Raw genomic sequence first — 17,250 nt, 5'->3', positions numbered from 1 at the left:
GAACAAAGGTGTACCAAATGGGTTATTTCAGGGCAGGATGAAATGAGCAGCGGGTGAGGACGATCGGAAAAGACTCGTTAAAACTTTGCTGCAAAGCGCGGTTTTTCATGGTGGACAAAAAGGTCGTTGAAGTAAGAGCATTGATTGGATGGTTTTGAAATGTCGATGTCGAGAAAGATGGAAAAGGTAAAATGGAGAAACAAAGATAAGTGCGATGGTGGGTGAAGAGCCTGGATTGCTGTAGAGAATCCATGCGGGGATGAAGATGAGCGTGTTGATGGCAAATGGGACGGTTAACTCTGTGATAGAGGGGAAAACGTTTATTATGGGAGAAAGGCCAGGGACTAGGATGGGGAGGTTGGAGGAAGGAAATATGCGGATTTGAAGAAGAATTTATTTTATTGTCTGATGCCAGGTTGTTCTGTAAGGATTTTCAAGGAAAAATATCGTTTTATCGCTGCATAGTCTACATCTACTTAATACCGCGCCAGCCGCCGCAAGGGCGTGTGGCGGGAGGTGTTAAGACACCACCCGTAATTTAGAAAAGACAAAAAAAAACCGCATGCAAAAACCACAAATTCATACCTCCACAAAAAAACATGGCATACATTCATGCATGAACACTTACACCCCACACACATGCATCTATCTGTCCTGAAATCTATATCCCTTAGTTTATCTTTGTGGTCTGATCAACCTCAGTAGTGTGGGGCCATTATAATTCCTTCAGTGTCATAGTTAAACTCGTTTGTTCGGAACTTTCTAAAAGTCTAAGCCTCGCTTGTTCTCTCCGCACTTCAAGTGGTTCCCAGCCTAATTCCCCTAAAAGACCTGTCACCCTTGTGTTCTTATAATAACAATTTTTAACGAATCTAGCGGATTTTCTCTGGACTTAATCTAATTATTTTGACCAAATTTTCTCCCAAGGATCCCAAATACTTGCGGCATATTCCAAATGAGGTCTAACTAGAGCAAAATGACACCTCTCTTTAACTTTCTCATTGCATTTTCCCACCACCCGTTTTATGAAGCCAAGTTTCTTTAAAGCTGATCCACATATTGTCCTGATATGTGCTCCCCATGAAAGGCGTGGTGTTAGAACAACCCCCAAATATTTAACTTGATTTGCCGTAGTCAATACTGAACCCTCTATTTTGTAATTTATACCCTGTTCCTCGATTCCTTTATTCAAAAATTTCAAAACTGCGCATTTATCTATAATAAGTGTTAATCCCCATTTATTGCTCCATTCTGAGATATTGTTGAAGTCTCTAGAGAGTAGCTCGCGATCTAGTTGGCACCTAATTTCCCTGTATACTACCGTGTCGTCAGCAAATAAACTTCATATTACTCCCAACGTGTGTGCTTAAGTCATTATGGTATATAGTATTAAGAACAGAAGATGCCCTATTACACTTCCCTGGGGGACGTCCGAAGTTACATCTCTCTCCGTTGAGCACAACCCATCTATGACTACTATTTGTTTGCGATTTGACAAGAAGTCTCTAATCCAATTAATAATTTTCTCATTGATTCCACAGTATTTAAGTCTATGTAACAGTTTATTGTGTGGGACTTTGCCGAAGCCTTTTTTGAAATCCAGGAATACTGCATCGACTTGTGTGCTGTTTTCTTCCGATCTAAGTATATCGTGAATGAAGAGACCAAGTTGTGTTTCGCAAGATGAGCACATTCGCACTTTTTGGATGGTGTGCGTCCATCCAAAATGCTCCGTAATAATTCGAATATTAATGATAATAATATAAAATTTAATTGCCAATATTTTTATTATTATAATCAGTGGAAGTGAAAATCAAAATTGTCGGACAATATTTTTCGCTAATATGTCACGTGTATTAACATAAATTGTAACGTTATGAACTGAATGTGGCGCAAATATCATCTTGGTAGAAGACGAATTCCGTATTACGAATATTATTTAGCAAATTATAATTTCTATACACATTTTTTTCTGATTTATCCGAGTCTCAAGTTTCCCGGGGAACGAACTTTTAATGTTTTTCCTATTTAATTTCTTTCCTCAGTAAGACGGCGGAGGGGAAAAGTTTCTCGATCCGTCGCCGAGCCGATCATTCTCCTAGGCCTCTGGTCTCTCCCCCACCCCCTCTCCCGTCGTTTGACGTCACCGCGGCCAACCACTCGTCGGGGGGGGGGGGGGGGGGGAGGCCCCGCTGCCGCCTGGTGGCCCGGCGGATTGAGACTGCGGGTTGAGGGGGGAGAAGGGGGGCGGGCGAGGAGCGCTCGGGGCAAAGCGAGTGCGTCCCGCCAACATTCCCGCCGCGAATTTAATGGTTTACAGCAAAGCACGAAGTCTTCGCGGCCGCACGGATTGGGTTGTTGGGGGTTGGGCGAAGGCACGAGAATAATGTGTCGGGGAATATATTTGCAAATTTATAGCGTATAAATCGCTGTTGCAAAATTTTTTTGGAAACAACTGTTTCGTGAAAGTGAGTATTCGTTGCGGTCTCTAATTCCTTTGCATTTCCTTCTCCATTTCTTGACTCTGTAAAGAGTGACTCGTTATATGGCGATGAACTTCACGCAACTATGGCTATTTGTGTGTTAATGATGGAGATGCAGAAAATAATTTGATCAGATGACTTCATTCCGCAATCCTTTTCTTAGGCTCTCCTATTTGTGAAGTGAAAATACCAATGTATCTTCCAACTCAAATTTATTCGATACAACTAGTTTGGACGCATCGGCGTCATCCACGAGTACTAAGTTCCACGTGCATGTCGAGTATATCGTATATGCTGAAGAGAGGAAAGTGGTGGCTGGAATTGGTTGAGTTTTGTGGGGGTGATTGGGTGGGGCAGCGGCATTGAGTGGGAGGGTAAGGGCCGAGGAGAATGGAGGTGGTCAGAAAAGTTTACGGTTGGGGGTCACGAGGTATTTTCATATAGAGAGAGACGTCGTCATCAGTGGGGAATATCTTGTCTTCTTATCTCTATCTCTTCTAATATGTCCATTTTACTCCCTTTCCCGACAAGGTGTAGGATTTTAGGCACTTGCATGTCCCTCCTCGATCAGATGACTCGCAATGTGGGCGTGGGATGTCCCGCAGGAAACTTCTCTGTTCCTTCGCCCTCTTTCGGAATGATCTCCGATCTGCCCCGCGTACCAGCCGTCACAATTGCGACATTTTTACAAATACACTCCAATTTTTTTCCAATTTTTATGTCTTGCCTTTAGCTCTATTAAAAAAGGTGTCTTAGATTATTTCTGTATTAGTAGTAAACCCTTAATCGGTCTTTCAGAAAGACCTTTCCTATTTTTATTTCTCTGCAGAACGGAAATGTGTGCTATTTTTTGGGGATGTACCTTTCACTTCAGGGTGATGGTAAAGAAGTGAAACTGTTTTTACCTTATCTATTTTGCCAGCATTGAGTATATACAGCTAACGTTATACAGGGTTCGTCCGGAAAATAAGTGTACTGAGCTCAGGAAAAAAAATTTATCACACTTTTACATAGCTTAAGCTAATATTCCTCAAAATAGGACCCTTGTGTTTGACCCAAAGAAGTGTCATTGGACACTTTTTTTTTCATATTTACCTTAGGGAAATTATTTTACTAGTAGTCACCATTTCTTGCAGACGATGCATTTCACAGAGGAAAGCGTAGTATTAGCCCTTAATGGGCCCTTATGGGGGGATGCCCTTAATGGGTGGAATGTGGGTGGAAAATGGGTAAAATTATACTTACCTTAAATATGTTAGTACTGATGAATTAATGAAATTTGTAATTCATTCAGGAGAGTCAATTGTCTGAGAAATTTCTAAAAACTGGTGTAAACTCGAAAAAGCATTTATATCCAACTTACACTTACTCACTGACTGTCATAAGTGAAATATATACGAGGAATAAGTAAAACATTGAACCAAAAAATATATTTAACCGGGGAAATTTGACATGAGAATTAGAAAGAGTCCATTGTCCCAATTTGCAACGGCCCCTGATTCTGCTTGTCAGCATCCACAGGGCCGTCCCTTTCTTACCGACTACATTTTCACTACAACCCTGAAATGTTAAACCCATACGACCCCCTCCCCAATCTTCTGGTTGACCGGATATGTCTTGCGACGCCTTCCCGGTTTCCTGCCTCCCCCTTCATCTTTTCTACCTACCCTCCTCCCATCAATCCACCGACTGACATCCCGTTCGCTCAAAAGGTGTTCTCGAGGAGAGCTGTCGAGGGCCTTGTCGAAGGGGAACTCCAGTCAGCCGTCGTGAAGGTGGAGCCAGTATGATGGGCCCCGTGGCTCGGCACTCCTCTTCCCCGGGGGGGAGTGGACGGAAGAGGAGGAGGAAGGTGACGTGCCCGCCCAATTCCGCACCGCTCCCCTCGAGCCTCAAATTGAGAAGGAATAGGGAATCGCGTGAAGGCAGAAAGGAGAGGCGCGGGGTCGGTAAAGTAAGGGGATTATAGGTGCGTAAAAGGGAAGTTAAGAGGCGGGAGATTGACGCGGAAATTCTTATATTCTCCAAATGGCGGTGGAGTGGATGCTCGAGGTAGAGAGGCAGACGGAAGATTGGGCGTGGAGATGGACTTTTTGAGGTAAATTGGAACGGATGCGGTGAATGGCGGAAGGAGAAAAGGATAAACCACCTCTGAGTAAACAAGGTTATGTTATTATATTATGTGTATATTTAAGATATATAAAAATAATATATATGTAATATGATATATATATATATATATATATAATATTATACTACAATATTTTATATTTTTCATGGTAATCTACCGGTTAAGGTAGGTTTTTGGATGGACATAATTACTTCTTAAATAATTTGTGACCCCTAGCAAAAACACAACATCCTACTCTACATAAGGTCCCACTTCAGCTATAAGAACTTTCTCCCTCACTTCATCCCGTCCAACATCCCTATCCTGTTCCTTCCCTTTCCTCGTTTGCCTAACATTCTCCCCTAAATCACAGTCTTCAACATCCCACTTCCGGTCAATACCCCCTTCATCCACTTTTCCTGCCTCCATAGGATTTCTCCCAACAAAACCCTCTCTTCGCCCACCATATCCAGTACTTCCTCTTTGTTTTCTTCTCTGTCCATTTCACCTTCTCCATCCTTCTCAACACCGACATTTCAAAAGCCTCCAATCTACGTTTATCCTCCTGCTTCAATGACCACGTTTCCGCCCCGTACATAGCTACGCTCCATATCAAAGTTTTTACGAGTCTTTTCTGAACATCCTTACTCAACGTCCCTGTCATCAACTCCCTCCTCCTTGTGAAACCCTCTTTGCCTAGCGCAATTCTTCACCTTAAGTCCCTACTACTTTGACCGTGTTGGTCCAAAACACTACCGAGATACGTAAACTGTTCTACCTGCTCTAGTTTTGCCCTCCTATTCTAATGTTAAGCTTTGCCTTTTTCTTTCTAGAAAATCGCATACCCTTTGTTTTATTAATTTTCATACCATACCTGTCGCACTGAATTTCCAATTCACTCAGCAATACTTGCAAACCCCTTGGCTGACTGACAAACTAAAGCTTGGTCATCAGCAAACCTAACTGATTTTACGAATTCCCTGCCCACTTTCATTCCTACCTCCAGTTCTTCCCATGCCTCTTTACTCATTTCCTCTGCATACAGGTTGAACAGCAACGGTGATAATGGGCAACCCTGCCTTGCACCTCTTCCTAACACTGCCCAACCGGACTCCTCGTTTCCCACCCGCACCTGAGCAGTCTGAGACATGTACAGGTTGCGGATTAGCCTCCTTTCCCTCCAATCTATTCCCATTTTCTGCAATATACTCTGTCCCAGTTCACTCTATCAAAAGCTTTTTCGAAATCTGCGACACAGGCGAATACCTCCTGGTTGTGTCCTATATTCCTCTCAATTAATAATCTGATTACTGCAATGGCATCACGCGTACCTCTCCCCTTCCTAAACCCAAACTGATCATCCCCTAAGTAATCATTTGCCCTACTCTATCCTTTTGTTTATGATCCTGAGGACAACTTTAGCTGCCTGGGTTATCAAAGTTATTGTCCTCTGCCCCTTCCTCCCACATTTTCCGAAACATTTCAGTAGTTCCGCAGGAATGTTATCCACCCCCACGGCCTTATTTAGTTTCATCCCCCTTAATGACCTTTCTATCTCATCGTCGTGTATGCCTCGACCCAAGCTATCGTCCTCTACGTCATGTTCCTTTTCTATGTCTAACTTTGTTGGCCTATGTTTACAGTTCTTCTATATATTCCTTCTACTATTAATTATAATATTATCATATGTGTATATATATATATATATATATATATATATATATATATATATATATATATGTATATATATGTATATACATATACATAGAAAGAGTAAAGATATGTGTATGTTATATCTTAGCTGGTCGGTAGCAAAGGCGAATAGAAACTCGCTGGATATTAACTGCCGTAAATTTCCGATTTTAGTCCGAAAGTAATTATTTTATTGAAACAAAATTGCCAGGCAACTTATAAGCTAATTATTTTTCATCACGTATGTTAAAATGGAACATATTCGTATTTTTATTTAAAGAAAAAATAAATCTGGCCCTATTTTAAGTGAATGATGAAAATATTTTTAATCGGTCGATCACAATAACCTACAGTTTTGGAAGTAAATAAGCAAGTGCTTTTAGTTTAGAAGCTACTAATACAAAAACCTGAATTATAATCACTTAAAATACATGTAACCTTTATACTGCCTTATTTTTCAAACTAACACTTTTACTCCGTAAGTCTAATGGTCCGTTTATTCATGACCTTCCTGATGAAAGAAAACATTATTTGGGAAAAGACTGGTCTATATTTACCTTGTTGCAAAACGCCCTGACGTAAATGGAAGTTAATCTCCCATGCGTAATCCTCGAGATAAGAAACCATCGCTAGGAAACATTGATCGGTTTGAAGCATCGAAATGGACTGCTTGTGCCAGAGACGACCTTCGGGCCGAATTCCCACCTTGTCTTCTCGGAGCGGATGCTCGCTGCCTTTCCTTCCCCGAACCCGGAGCCACACACAATGCGCCCGCCGCATCTTCACTCAATAACCTTCCTCGCTTCTCAACTCCCTCCCTCCCTCCCGCCCCCCCCCCCCCCCAAACTACCCACCTAACAACGCCTTACCGCGTCGCCGTCTAAACACCCGACAACCTGTTTATCGCAGGGGAATGCACCCTCCGCCTATCCTCTCCCCCCTCACACGACCATTGTTTACCTGTTAAGGTAAGGCTTCGATTGAAGATAAACAACGCAAATTTAGTTACCCTTTCTCGACAAAAGGAGTGTCGGAGGCAAGACAGGTGGGAAGTGATGGAGCGGAGACGCACGAAAAGCAAATGGAAGAAGGAAGAAGAGTTACGAGGAATGAACGTGGTTCCCTCGAACAACTGAAGAGCACAGCACTACTGCCCTCTAGAAAGCGGGAAGAGAAGAAGCACGTCATAATGCTCCTAGCCAATGGGATCACCCCACAGATTTTGCTGGGGCCGAATGGCGAGAGGCGAGTCGAACAAAGGAATTATATGCACGCAAGCGTCTCTGTGAACAGACTCGGTCCGCCTTCAAAGGAGCCCCTTCTCCGAGTCTCACAATCGCGGTGTTCCAAGACGAACGGGCACGACAAAGAATCCGACTGGAAATTCATGTAAACTAATGGATATTAATGTTAGCAAATGCAAATCCATCACTTTTAGTAACAAGGTAAATGTAAACAATAGGGAATATAATTTCTCAAAAAATGTCATTTTTAGAAGTGATACTTGCAAATACTTAGGTGTATACTTAAGTATTTAGTTTTAGTAACTTAAGACTTAGGGTGGGGGCTAAATGTGGAGTACATCTTTAAGAAAGATTTCAAAACTCTTCGATGAGAAACCTCAAAGGGAGCGTTAGGGCAACCAAGGAGAAGGCGTACCAGACCCAAGTAAGACCAATTTTAGAGTACGCTTCTCTTCTATGGGACCCTCATGAAGAAGGTTATATCAAAAAACTGGAAAAAGTGCAAAGAAAGGCTGCCCGATATGTACTGGGGAAGCATAGGAGGATGGAGAGTGTGTCTGACATGCTAGAAACGCTGGGCTGGGAACCTCTACAATCTAGAAGGAAAGTAAGCAGACTTTGTGGAATGTTCCGAATTCTGAAGGGGGAGAAAGCTTGGGCAGATCTTAGGAAAGAGGCGGGGAACCCAAAGCTTCCCTGTATAGGGAGAAATGATCACAAATTTGAGGTAAAATGCCGGGCACAGAGAAAAAACAAAGTAAATTCTTTTCTAAATAGAACAATTGTTGATTGGAACACCTTACCTGCAAAAATATTCGAGCCCTTTCCTAACAGAGTGTATACTTTTAAGAAAAGATGTAAGGGAAATATATCATAATTTGAGTGATGTGTGCTATATTTTATTATATGGATTTTGAATTTTTTTTTAATTTTTATTTTTTCTTGCTGATTAATGGATCTAAATGCGATGGGGATTCGCTTGTTTTGTTAAAGAGATTTGTTTGGAAGTCTGATTTTATCTATTAACTTTTGTGATTTTTTGGGATCTGTGTGCCACCTGACACTGTCTATCAGCAAATGTGTAATAATAATAATCTCATTACTGCAATGTCCTCAGGCGTACCTCTGCCCTTTCTAAACCCAAACTGGTCATCCCCTAAGTTATAATTTGCCCTACTCTTTATCCTTTTGTTTATGATCCTGAGAACAACTTTAGCAGCGAGGGATATCAAACTTATTGTCCTGTAGTCTTCACAAGATATAGCATATACCTTTTCCGGAATAGGAACTAGCAATGATCTCAGAATGCCTTCCGGTCAGGTGCCTTCCTCCCACATTTTCCTAAGAATTTTAATAGTTCCGCGGGAATGTTATCCACCCCCATGACCTTATTTAGTTTAATCTCCCTTAATGCCCTTTATATCTCATCGTAGAGTATGCCTGGAACTAAGCTATCTTCCTCTACGTCTTGTTCCTTTTCTATGTCTAACTTTATTGATCTTTACCAATGGCAAATGGTAAGTTCTTTACTATACAGTTCTTCAATATATTCCTTGCATTTCTCTTGCATCTTTCCTGCGTTAACTATTACCTTTCCCGTATTATCTCTAACTGCTACCATTGATCTTCCTTTCTTACTTCCCGATTAAGATTTAAGTTTGCTGTAGAGCGCACCGATTTCACCCTTCCTCTGCAGACTTTCCATATCCTCGCACTGCGTCTTCCACCAAGCGGTGGAAGTGAATACGGGATAGCAACTGCAGGGTTATAGATAACAAAAATTTCACTTGCCACCCTCAGCGTCCAAATAATAATTAGTTCTACTTAAATGCATGCTCTTCCACTAACCTTATGTGTTTTGTTAAAATAACCCATTCTTCCCGAATGATCTCATTCGTGTTCTGTTCATCTGTTTTTAAGTCTCCCTTTCAATTCCTCGTCCCTCTCCGCGGGAGGAATTCAATTCCACTCAAAAAAAATCTCTTTGCCATTAAAGTAGACTGGGAAATTATATTAATGTAGGGGAGAATGTTTGGCAAACGAGGAAAGGGACAGAATAGGTATGTTGGGCGGAATGAAGAGAGGAAGGAAGTACTCAGAAATGAAGAGGGACTTGTTGCTGGATTGTATTTTTGTTAGGAGTCACAAAATATTTATTTGGTTGTTGTGTCCATTCGAAAACCTACCTTAACCAGTAGATTACCTAATAGTAACAATAATCCTTAAGTTATCAATATTTAAATTTTCTGACTTCAGAAATAATCTTTTGTATTTTTTTCTCAATGTAAAGCTTCCATTACAAGCTTTGAATATTCCAACCGACCTCATCTTTCCCTGTAAACATTGTAATCAAAAGCACGGGCAATCGGAAATGCCCTAGAGATCTTTCTTTGAGTAACATGAAGTGGGATCAAATCTGTAGCCTTAATTGCCGTATTCCTCAACCGCCGATGTCTGAAACATCGCTAATATATATTTTGCTAAAATAAAAAAATACTGGGATGTTTAGGTTTATTAAATTATTGGATAAATCATAGAATTTCAGCACAGTAGGTTAATTCCCAGCCCCTTAAGACCAAGTTCACACCATTAGTATGGCCATGCATCTTTTTCAGAGATACCTCTTAAATGTGTTGTTTCAGGTTTAACTTTATGGAATTCACACCATATACACCATGAGTGCATTAAATGAGTAATTTTGTAGTTCCACGCAAACTAACGCAAAACATGACCAAGGTTTTACAGTTGGGCGTCATCAATGTGCAATAATGATGACTTCCAACGTTGAAAAATGGGTCGTGTTTTAAGAGTGCCCTCTTGCTTTTCAAATTCTAGCTTGCACGTTACTGGAATTTCCGACTGCATCCTAAGGTGCCATTATTTGTCAGTTGATTTGCCATACGTATTTGCATGCGTGTAGAATGAAAGGATTTTTGCATGAATGTATGCGCCACTGTGGGGATGGGTTTGCATGCAAAAACGGGTGGTTACCTAACACCCCCCGCCACTTGCTATTGCGGCGGGTCGCGACGTGTTATGTAGATGTAGAGGCATAGTTTTTTGGGGAATTGAAATAGTTGCTTTTTTAATTTCAACAAGACTTTTTTACGGAAATTTATGCCTAATAATCACTCAAAGGATAACAATCAGGCCTACATCAATTGCAGCTAAATAAAAATTATGCTAAAAGTACTGCTCTTACAGAGAGGAATTATATGAATCACGGAGATAGACTAGATAACTTCAAATAATCGCTGTAGATCTTCAGTTAGAATGGAGGTTTTCACAATTAGACGAAAAAGTTTTTATTTACGTATGCATGGACACACAAATTATCAAACTAGTAGAATTTATTTCATTTTGCATGTTCCAAAGTAATGCATTAGTTTGTACCGCTGTTCCAAACTTGTGCACGCATTAATGCTTGATTTGCACGAGTTGTGTAATTTTTTATCTTTCACTCGTCAATAGAAAATTTTTCTCCAATTCTGACGCTCTTGGACAAAGGTACATTTGATGGAGTTTCTACTTCTCTATCCGTACCAGGAATAAGTGAATGACTCTCCTTAGTTCACGACACCGCCAGCCCACTTCCCACATAGAACGCATGGCGCACACTTCTGTCTCTGGTGCACTTTCCGACGTGATTAATGGAACGCGCGCGATCAAGCGCAGAGACCTCCTCAAAAAGCGCACCTTACCGAAGCTTGCATGCCAGTCTACTTCCTGCGCCTGCATTTCCCATGCGCAGTAACTCTCCACGCTCATTTCACAGCGAGGACATCGGCGGTGTTCCCTGGTGTCCTGCCCATGGTCCTCTGCTTGCTGACCGCTCTCATTGTGGCCTCGGCGCATCCGGTGGCGAAGGAAGACCTCCTCCTCCCGCGGCCTCCCAGACCGCACCGGACCTGCCGGGGCGCCCCAGAGGCCCTGGACCTCCGTCCCGGTGGTCCGCGGAGGGAAACCCGCTTCCCTCCGGAGAGGCGGTAGACCCACACGCCCGCCGCCAGATACGGTTGGACGGACACCTCCTCCCCCGGGGCCCCTGGCGCCAAATACACGCCCCCCCATCCGACGCTCCGAATCGACGCGAGCAGGGGCGGCCTGGCAGGAAGCGATCGGTGGGCGGGAGACGTCCGCCCCCTTCCCGTTTTATCCCCGTGACGACTTGGTGTCGCGATTGATCTTCCTGCTCCCTGTGCAAAGATGATGAGAAGAACACTGAGAAAGGTTCTTCTGCAAGAAACAGTTTTTCATCTCTGTCTCCCAAGAATTGAGCTATTGCCTCAATGGATGAATTTGTTCTGAACATACATGTTAAAAAATTGTTTGTAATCGTAATAATAGTAGTTATTTGAGAGATATTGTCGGGGAACGGGAAAGGACGGTTTATATGCGTTAAAAACATCGTTCTCTCGTCCTTGAATGACCTGCACTGCTTTGATTATTTTCGAAAAACTTCGTTCAGCTTGTGTGAATTATATATTATGGTGTTATGGGAGAGAAAGAATTCCAGTCGTAAAAGGCTTAAGGGAATAAGGTCGTAGAAATGCAAATGATACTGATGATTTTTTTAGGAGACTGGACAAATGAAATGTAATGTTGGTAAAAATGAACATGATATGGTTATACAAGACAAAGTTGAAGGAAAAAAATAATGTATATAGTAGTAATTTCAGGAATTAAACAAAAAAAAATTAAACGGTGGCTATTTAAACGCAAACGACTGAAAAATTAGTATGAATGCACCAACGGCTGGCTTTGTCAGTCAAATGGCGGAGTCCTTGGATCGGGCGGTTAGTCGACCCGCGGGTAGGGTCAGCGCGGGCAGTGAGTGGCGCGGGGGGACGAGCCTCCCAGTTCCGTCTCTCGGGAATGCGAGTGGAATAGCATCCCCTCGACACCCCCCCCCCTGTGGCGCGCACAAGTGAGGAGGCGAGGGCGTCGTCGAGAGAATAAGGGAAAGAAGGGTGCATTAGGGGGGTGCATATGACGTCGGGGGCGGGTCGCGGAACTGGGGCACGAACTGACGAAAAGGCCAACGGTGGATTGAAAGAAAGAGGAGAGGGAAAAAATAATAATAATAATAATAACTGTGACAAAAGGAACAAATCTCATTAATCCGTGCCCCCAGGGAATCTGAGTAAGGGCTTGAGTGTGTGTGTTGCACGGATGGAGCGAGGTAGGGAATGGGGGGGGGGTTTAGGAGTTGGGGGGTTTAGGACGCGGGGTTTGGAGACTGGATGGGGGGAGATAGTGTAGCGGCGGAGGAGAGAAGAAACCATTAAAAACTTTTTGACGCCTCTCAAACGAATAAAAAGTATAAATAAATATAAACATATATACGTGTACGACGTGGAAAGACGAGGAACGTGGGAGTTGTGGGGGAGGGAGGAGAAGTGCTGTCAGAAGTGGGGGGAGAGCGGGCCGGGGGGGGGGGAGCCAGTCCTTTTCTGTCCCCTCATTCGGGGCGGCGGAAGCGAGGCGGAAGATACCGGGAACGGAAATGCGATTTAATGGAGAAGGTATAAAAAACATGGAATTGTTAGTTCATAATAATAATTATAATAATGATAGAGATGATGTTAACATGAAAATGTAAAAACCAGGCAAACTGATTTTTGAACAAACAACCGTAAAGGAGCTTATATACACCAACCTATAAAGTATAGTGACGGGGTGAGTCCCATAGACAGCGAACTAAATATTAATAAAATACTAATAGTCAGAAGAAGTGAGCTGCTTGGATGCTTTCTCGTGCAGACATGTTTCCTCTGGCCCCACGCTACGGATATGTGTGGCCTCGAGTCGTGGTGCACACGTCCGCTTCACGTACTCGCTGTCAGAGGTCTCTCCTGTGGTCGTCCGGATGCGTGCGAGCACCAAAACAAAGGAGACGGGGTCACCGCGCCACCCGGCGGACATTGGCATTCCGTGGATTCGCGGCTTCCGCGCTGCTTCGATGCTCTCTCTTTGGGCAGCGGACCGCGTGGTGCACGGGGACTGTTTAGCCAGACTGCGAAGCGAGCGCTATTGGGGGGGGGGATTAAATGGACCGACCGGGTCGCAAGAGTGAACTCCGCACCGGACTACCAAATGGGGAAACTGGCTTGCGTATCAAGGGCACGGCATCCTGCTGTTTCCATTATCATTAACATGATTTCTTTGATTTAGTCCAGAAGGAGAGACGTGTTGTGGCGCTGGAGTCCGCCGCGTTTCTGTTGTGGAAAGGTCGTCTGGCGCGCCACTCGCGCACTCTATCGTATTGTATTAGAAATGTCCGCATCCGTGTGCTTCTTTCACAGGGTCTTATACTCTCTTGATAAAAAAGCGAGTGACTCAATGTGTGCACGTTTTGAAATGCTGTCGTTATTCCGAAATGCCATTATGCCGAAGATCAAGTCATCGAGCGAGTTCCCTCGAAACGTTTACGGTCATGAATTAATTATGTTCGCGGTTTCATGTTGTGTGTCATTCATTGGAAAAATAAAAATATTTGTAGCTGAGGAAAGTAGAGGAAGAGACTGATCAGGGGCGTGTTGCCCTTTTGAAGAAACGTGCATGCATGCATGAAAACTATAGTTGTTAAGTATTTATCTATTGTATCCGAGATTGTGCAGTTAGCAGTTGCTCTCCCGATCTGAAATTCAATGGAGGGCAAAGGGGAAGGGAGTCCCAAGTCCCTCTTTTAATCATTAAAATTCGAGCGCCAAGTGAAATTGGTACCTCCATCTCTGACCTGCGTCGAAATGTTCATATTTTTTTTCTAACGCTTTAGGTTTTAAAAATTCCTCTCCAAATGCTGCAAAAAAACCTTCATTGAATTAATCCGGAGAATGTTGCTTAATTTTGCACGAAGTATACTCCGATTATCTAATACGGCTTGAGCTATACTCTAATCTAATATTTATTTCTGGCGAATATGAAAAGTATTCATATTTCAAATGCATTCATAAGCTTTTGGGTAATTTATATTTAATAGGTCTTTCTTTTAATTTGTTGAAATAGGAAATATTTCCTTGATGAAGACAACAGTTCAAGGTTTTGCACAAATTTCCGTGAATTGATTTGGTATTGTAAAATATTTGTTTTTGTTACTTCTATCTTTTTGTTTTTTGAGAAGCCAAACTCTCATACCCTGAATCGAGACCTCAAACATTGCTCATTTTATAATAAATTATATGCACTTATTATTATCAGTTAAAATGATGTTCGTGTAACTAAATTAATGCTTCAGACGAAGTGGCCCATGTAAACATATTGTTTGGCTCAAGCATTGAGTATTAGTCACGGTGGATTTTTTGCGGAAAAGAGAGTAAAAATTATGGTGAATATTTCTTCTAATAATAATTTATCTACTCAGGCTTAGTGGTTAATCTTAAGTTTAATCCATGATAATGGAGATATGTAGTCATTGTATATGTAATCAGCATAGTCTTTAAGTAATATTCGCCAAACGTAATCATTTTCATGTGAAAAATCTTATGTTCATATAACATATTGTCTTTTCACTCAAAATCATTCAAAATTGTATATGATTTTAATAAAAAACTTTGTCCTTCGTTAATTCCTTGGTCGTGATAGATTATCAGTCAGGAAAATCATTATCATATACATACAGTGTTTAAAAAAATGAAATGAAGGGATGTTATATTTTCATAGTAAACAAAATCTGTTTCCGCGTTATATGGTGGTATATAACGCCAAAGCATGTCAACTGTGTCAACAAAAGATATTGCGACATAATAGGTGTTCATAACGGGGGTGGATTAGGATGGACTCTTTTCGCTTGAATTATGTTCGCATTAAAACTTTTACAAATCAATTCAAGTATCTTAAAGTGCTTTCAAACTTGATTGTATTAATTTTTGAAACTTTCAAGCATAATTTACAAATATTCTTGGAACAGGTAGGTAGAATGTTCGTATATTTTCGGAATTATTTGTGGCCCATTATAATGAATACATTATTTAAAATTAACTGCCCAATGCATTTTTAGCATTAAATGACTATTCCTTTCTTAATATGTGTTGTGCCATTATTGACCTATTAGTTTGGCTTGATTGCAATGTAGTAATGTCAATAAGTGAAGCGCGAAAGAATTGGTCACTTCGTGTAAACTATGATATCCTGATACCCAATGCTTTTGTGTTAAAAGTACGCTGTTAATTCCATTACCAAGTGTATTAATCAGAGGTGAAAAATGGAATATGGAACATATTTCTAAATGCTAGAAAAATGGAATATATTTCTAAATCGTTGAGAACAACGACCCTTGCTTGAAGAAAAACCTGTTAGCGCTGGCCAACCAACATTGACTCATGAGCGATATCATATTACTGTTTGATTGTGTGTATAATTGTTTAATGCGACAAATATTGAATGGAAATGTAGATCTTCTTTACATAATTTTGGTGTGTGAATGTAACATGTATTTTTTATAAATTTCCAATCATTATTTTTCCTATGCTAGATGTATGCATATTTATTTGTTTGTTAGAATTTTAAAAAGGCATTTTAATTTTCACCGCGGAGAAAAGAGGCCGTAAGAGTTTTATAAAAAATAAAAAAATGAAAATACCGGTGCGTTTGTGGAATACTATTTATTTTCAAGAGTCTTATGCAGGGTAAATATTACATGAATCACTCAATTTGTCGCCTAAGTAATAAAATACCTTATTATCTAGGTTTCAGCCCTTTGTCACTTGGAAACAAGAAATGCACAATTCGTCGCATTTATTAATATGTCACAATGGAACGAAATTAAACAATTATAGTCCTTGATGGTAAAAGGTTCCATTCATTTAATGTGGTGATGATGCTGATGTTGTAATTTGAAAATGATGAATAAATTTTGAGAAAATTAAAAGCCTACAAAAGTGTTTAATTCTCCTTGAATTTTCCACGGGTTAGTCATATACTACCTGAAAATACTACCTTTTGGAACACTTGAAATGTCTACGTTTTAGTAGAGATTATACTCGGGTCGCGTGAATGAATTCTAAAATTGAGTTCCAACACAATGAGCATTTTCCACACAGATGAATTAAAAATAGAAACCTTTCCTTAAAATTTAAGTATCGATTTAAATGAATCCACCTATGTTGGGACATTTTTGGGAGAATAGAATGACTTTTTGTAAATTTAACCTGGTGGGCGCACAAATTTTCATGAAAGATTTTAGCTGGTGTTTTTAACATTCTCCCTCTGGCTCAGTTAATTATCTTAACTCAATTCAATTAATCACAAGAAACTTCATGCATTGCATTGTTTTAGATTGTAGCCTATACCAAATACGTTAGATATAGATCTTTGTGGAACTTTGCGTGCTATTTCGAGTGATTCTAGGAGCGGTGGCCATTGGCGTTAAAATCTAAGAGCAAGTGGGTCATCAAGAATAGTGAATCAGCTTTGCTTTGCGTATTGTCGGATTACAATTGGATTTCTAACATGATGTTTAATTCTTTTTCAACTCTGCAAGGTATACAATAACATATTTGTTATACATTTTAATAACACCCTCAAAAACTGAGGCAAATTCTGAAAATTACTCTTTCCTAGTAGATTGGATTGGTATTAGGATAGTCAGCATTTATCCTATAAAGTGTTAATACCGCAAAGATTCTTTCACTTGAGGTTTTCGAAAGCCAAAATTATGAAACATATGTGGATGTCAATGTATTCAATGTATTGAGTAAGGGCTTCTTTTAATGCAGTAAAA

General features: G+C 41.0%; 1 protein-coding gene across 4 annotated transcripts in view; it reads left to right on the top strand.

Moving 5' to 3' along the window:
* LOC139689564 (lachesin-like) overlaps nt 1-12,711 on the top strand; it is an 846,240-nt gene extending 833,529 nt beyond the window's left edge. For all 4 annotated transcript variants that reach the window (XM_071586723.1, XM_071586722.1, XM_071586724.1 and 1 more), the window contains one exon: nt 11,305-12,711. In XM_071586723.1, the coding sequence (XP_071442824.1) occupies nt 11,305-11,519 (215 nt within the window). In that variant the 3' untranslated portion in view covers nt 11,520-12,711. The remainder of the gene's footprint in view (nt 1-11,304) is intronic.
* Nucleotides 12,712-17,250: the final 4,539 nt, after the last annotated feature.

The sequence above is a fragment of the Hetaerina americana genome, unplaced genomic scaffold (genome assembly GCF_022747635.1).
Source record: "Hetaerina americana unplaced genomic scaffold, ioHetAmer1.1.p SCAF_25, whole genome shotgun sequence".
NCBI lineage: Eukaryota > Metazoa > Arthropoda > Insecta > Odonata > Calopterygidae > Hetaerina > Hetaerina americana.
The sequence above is the reverse complement of the archived record's forward strand: the minus strand, read 5'-3'. Positions and strand labels throughout refer to the sequence as shown.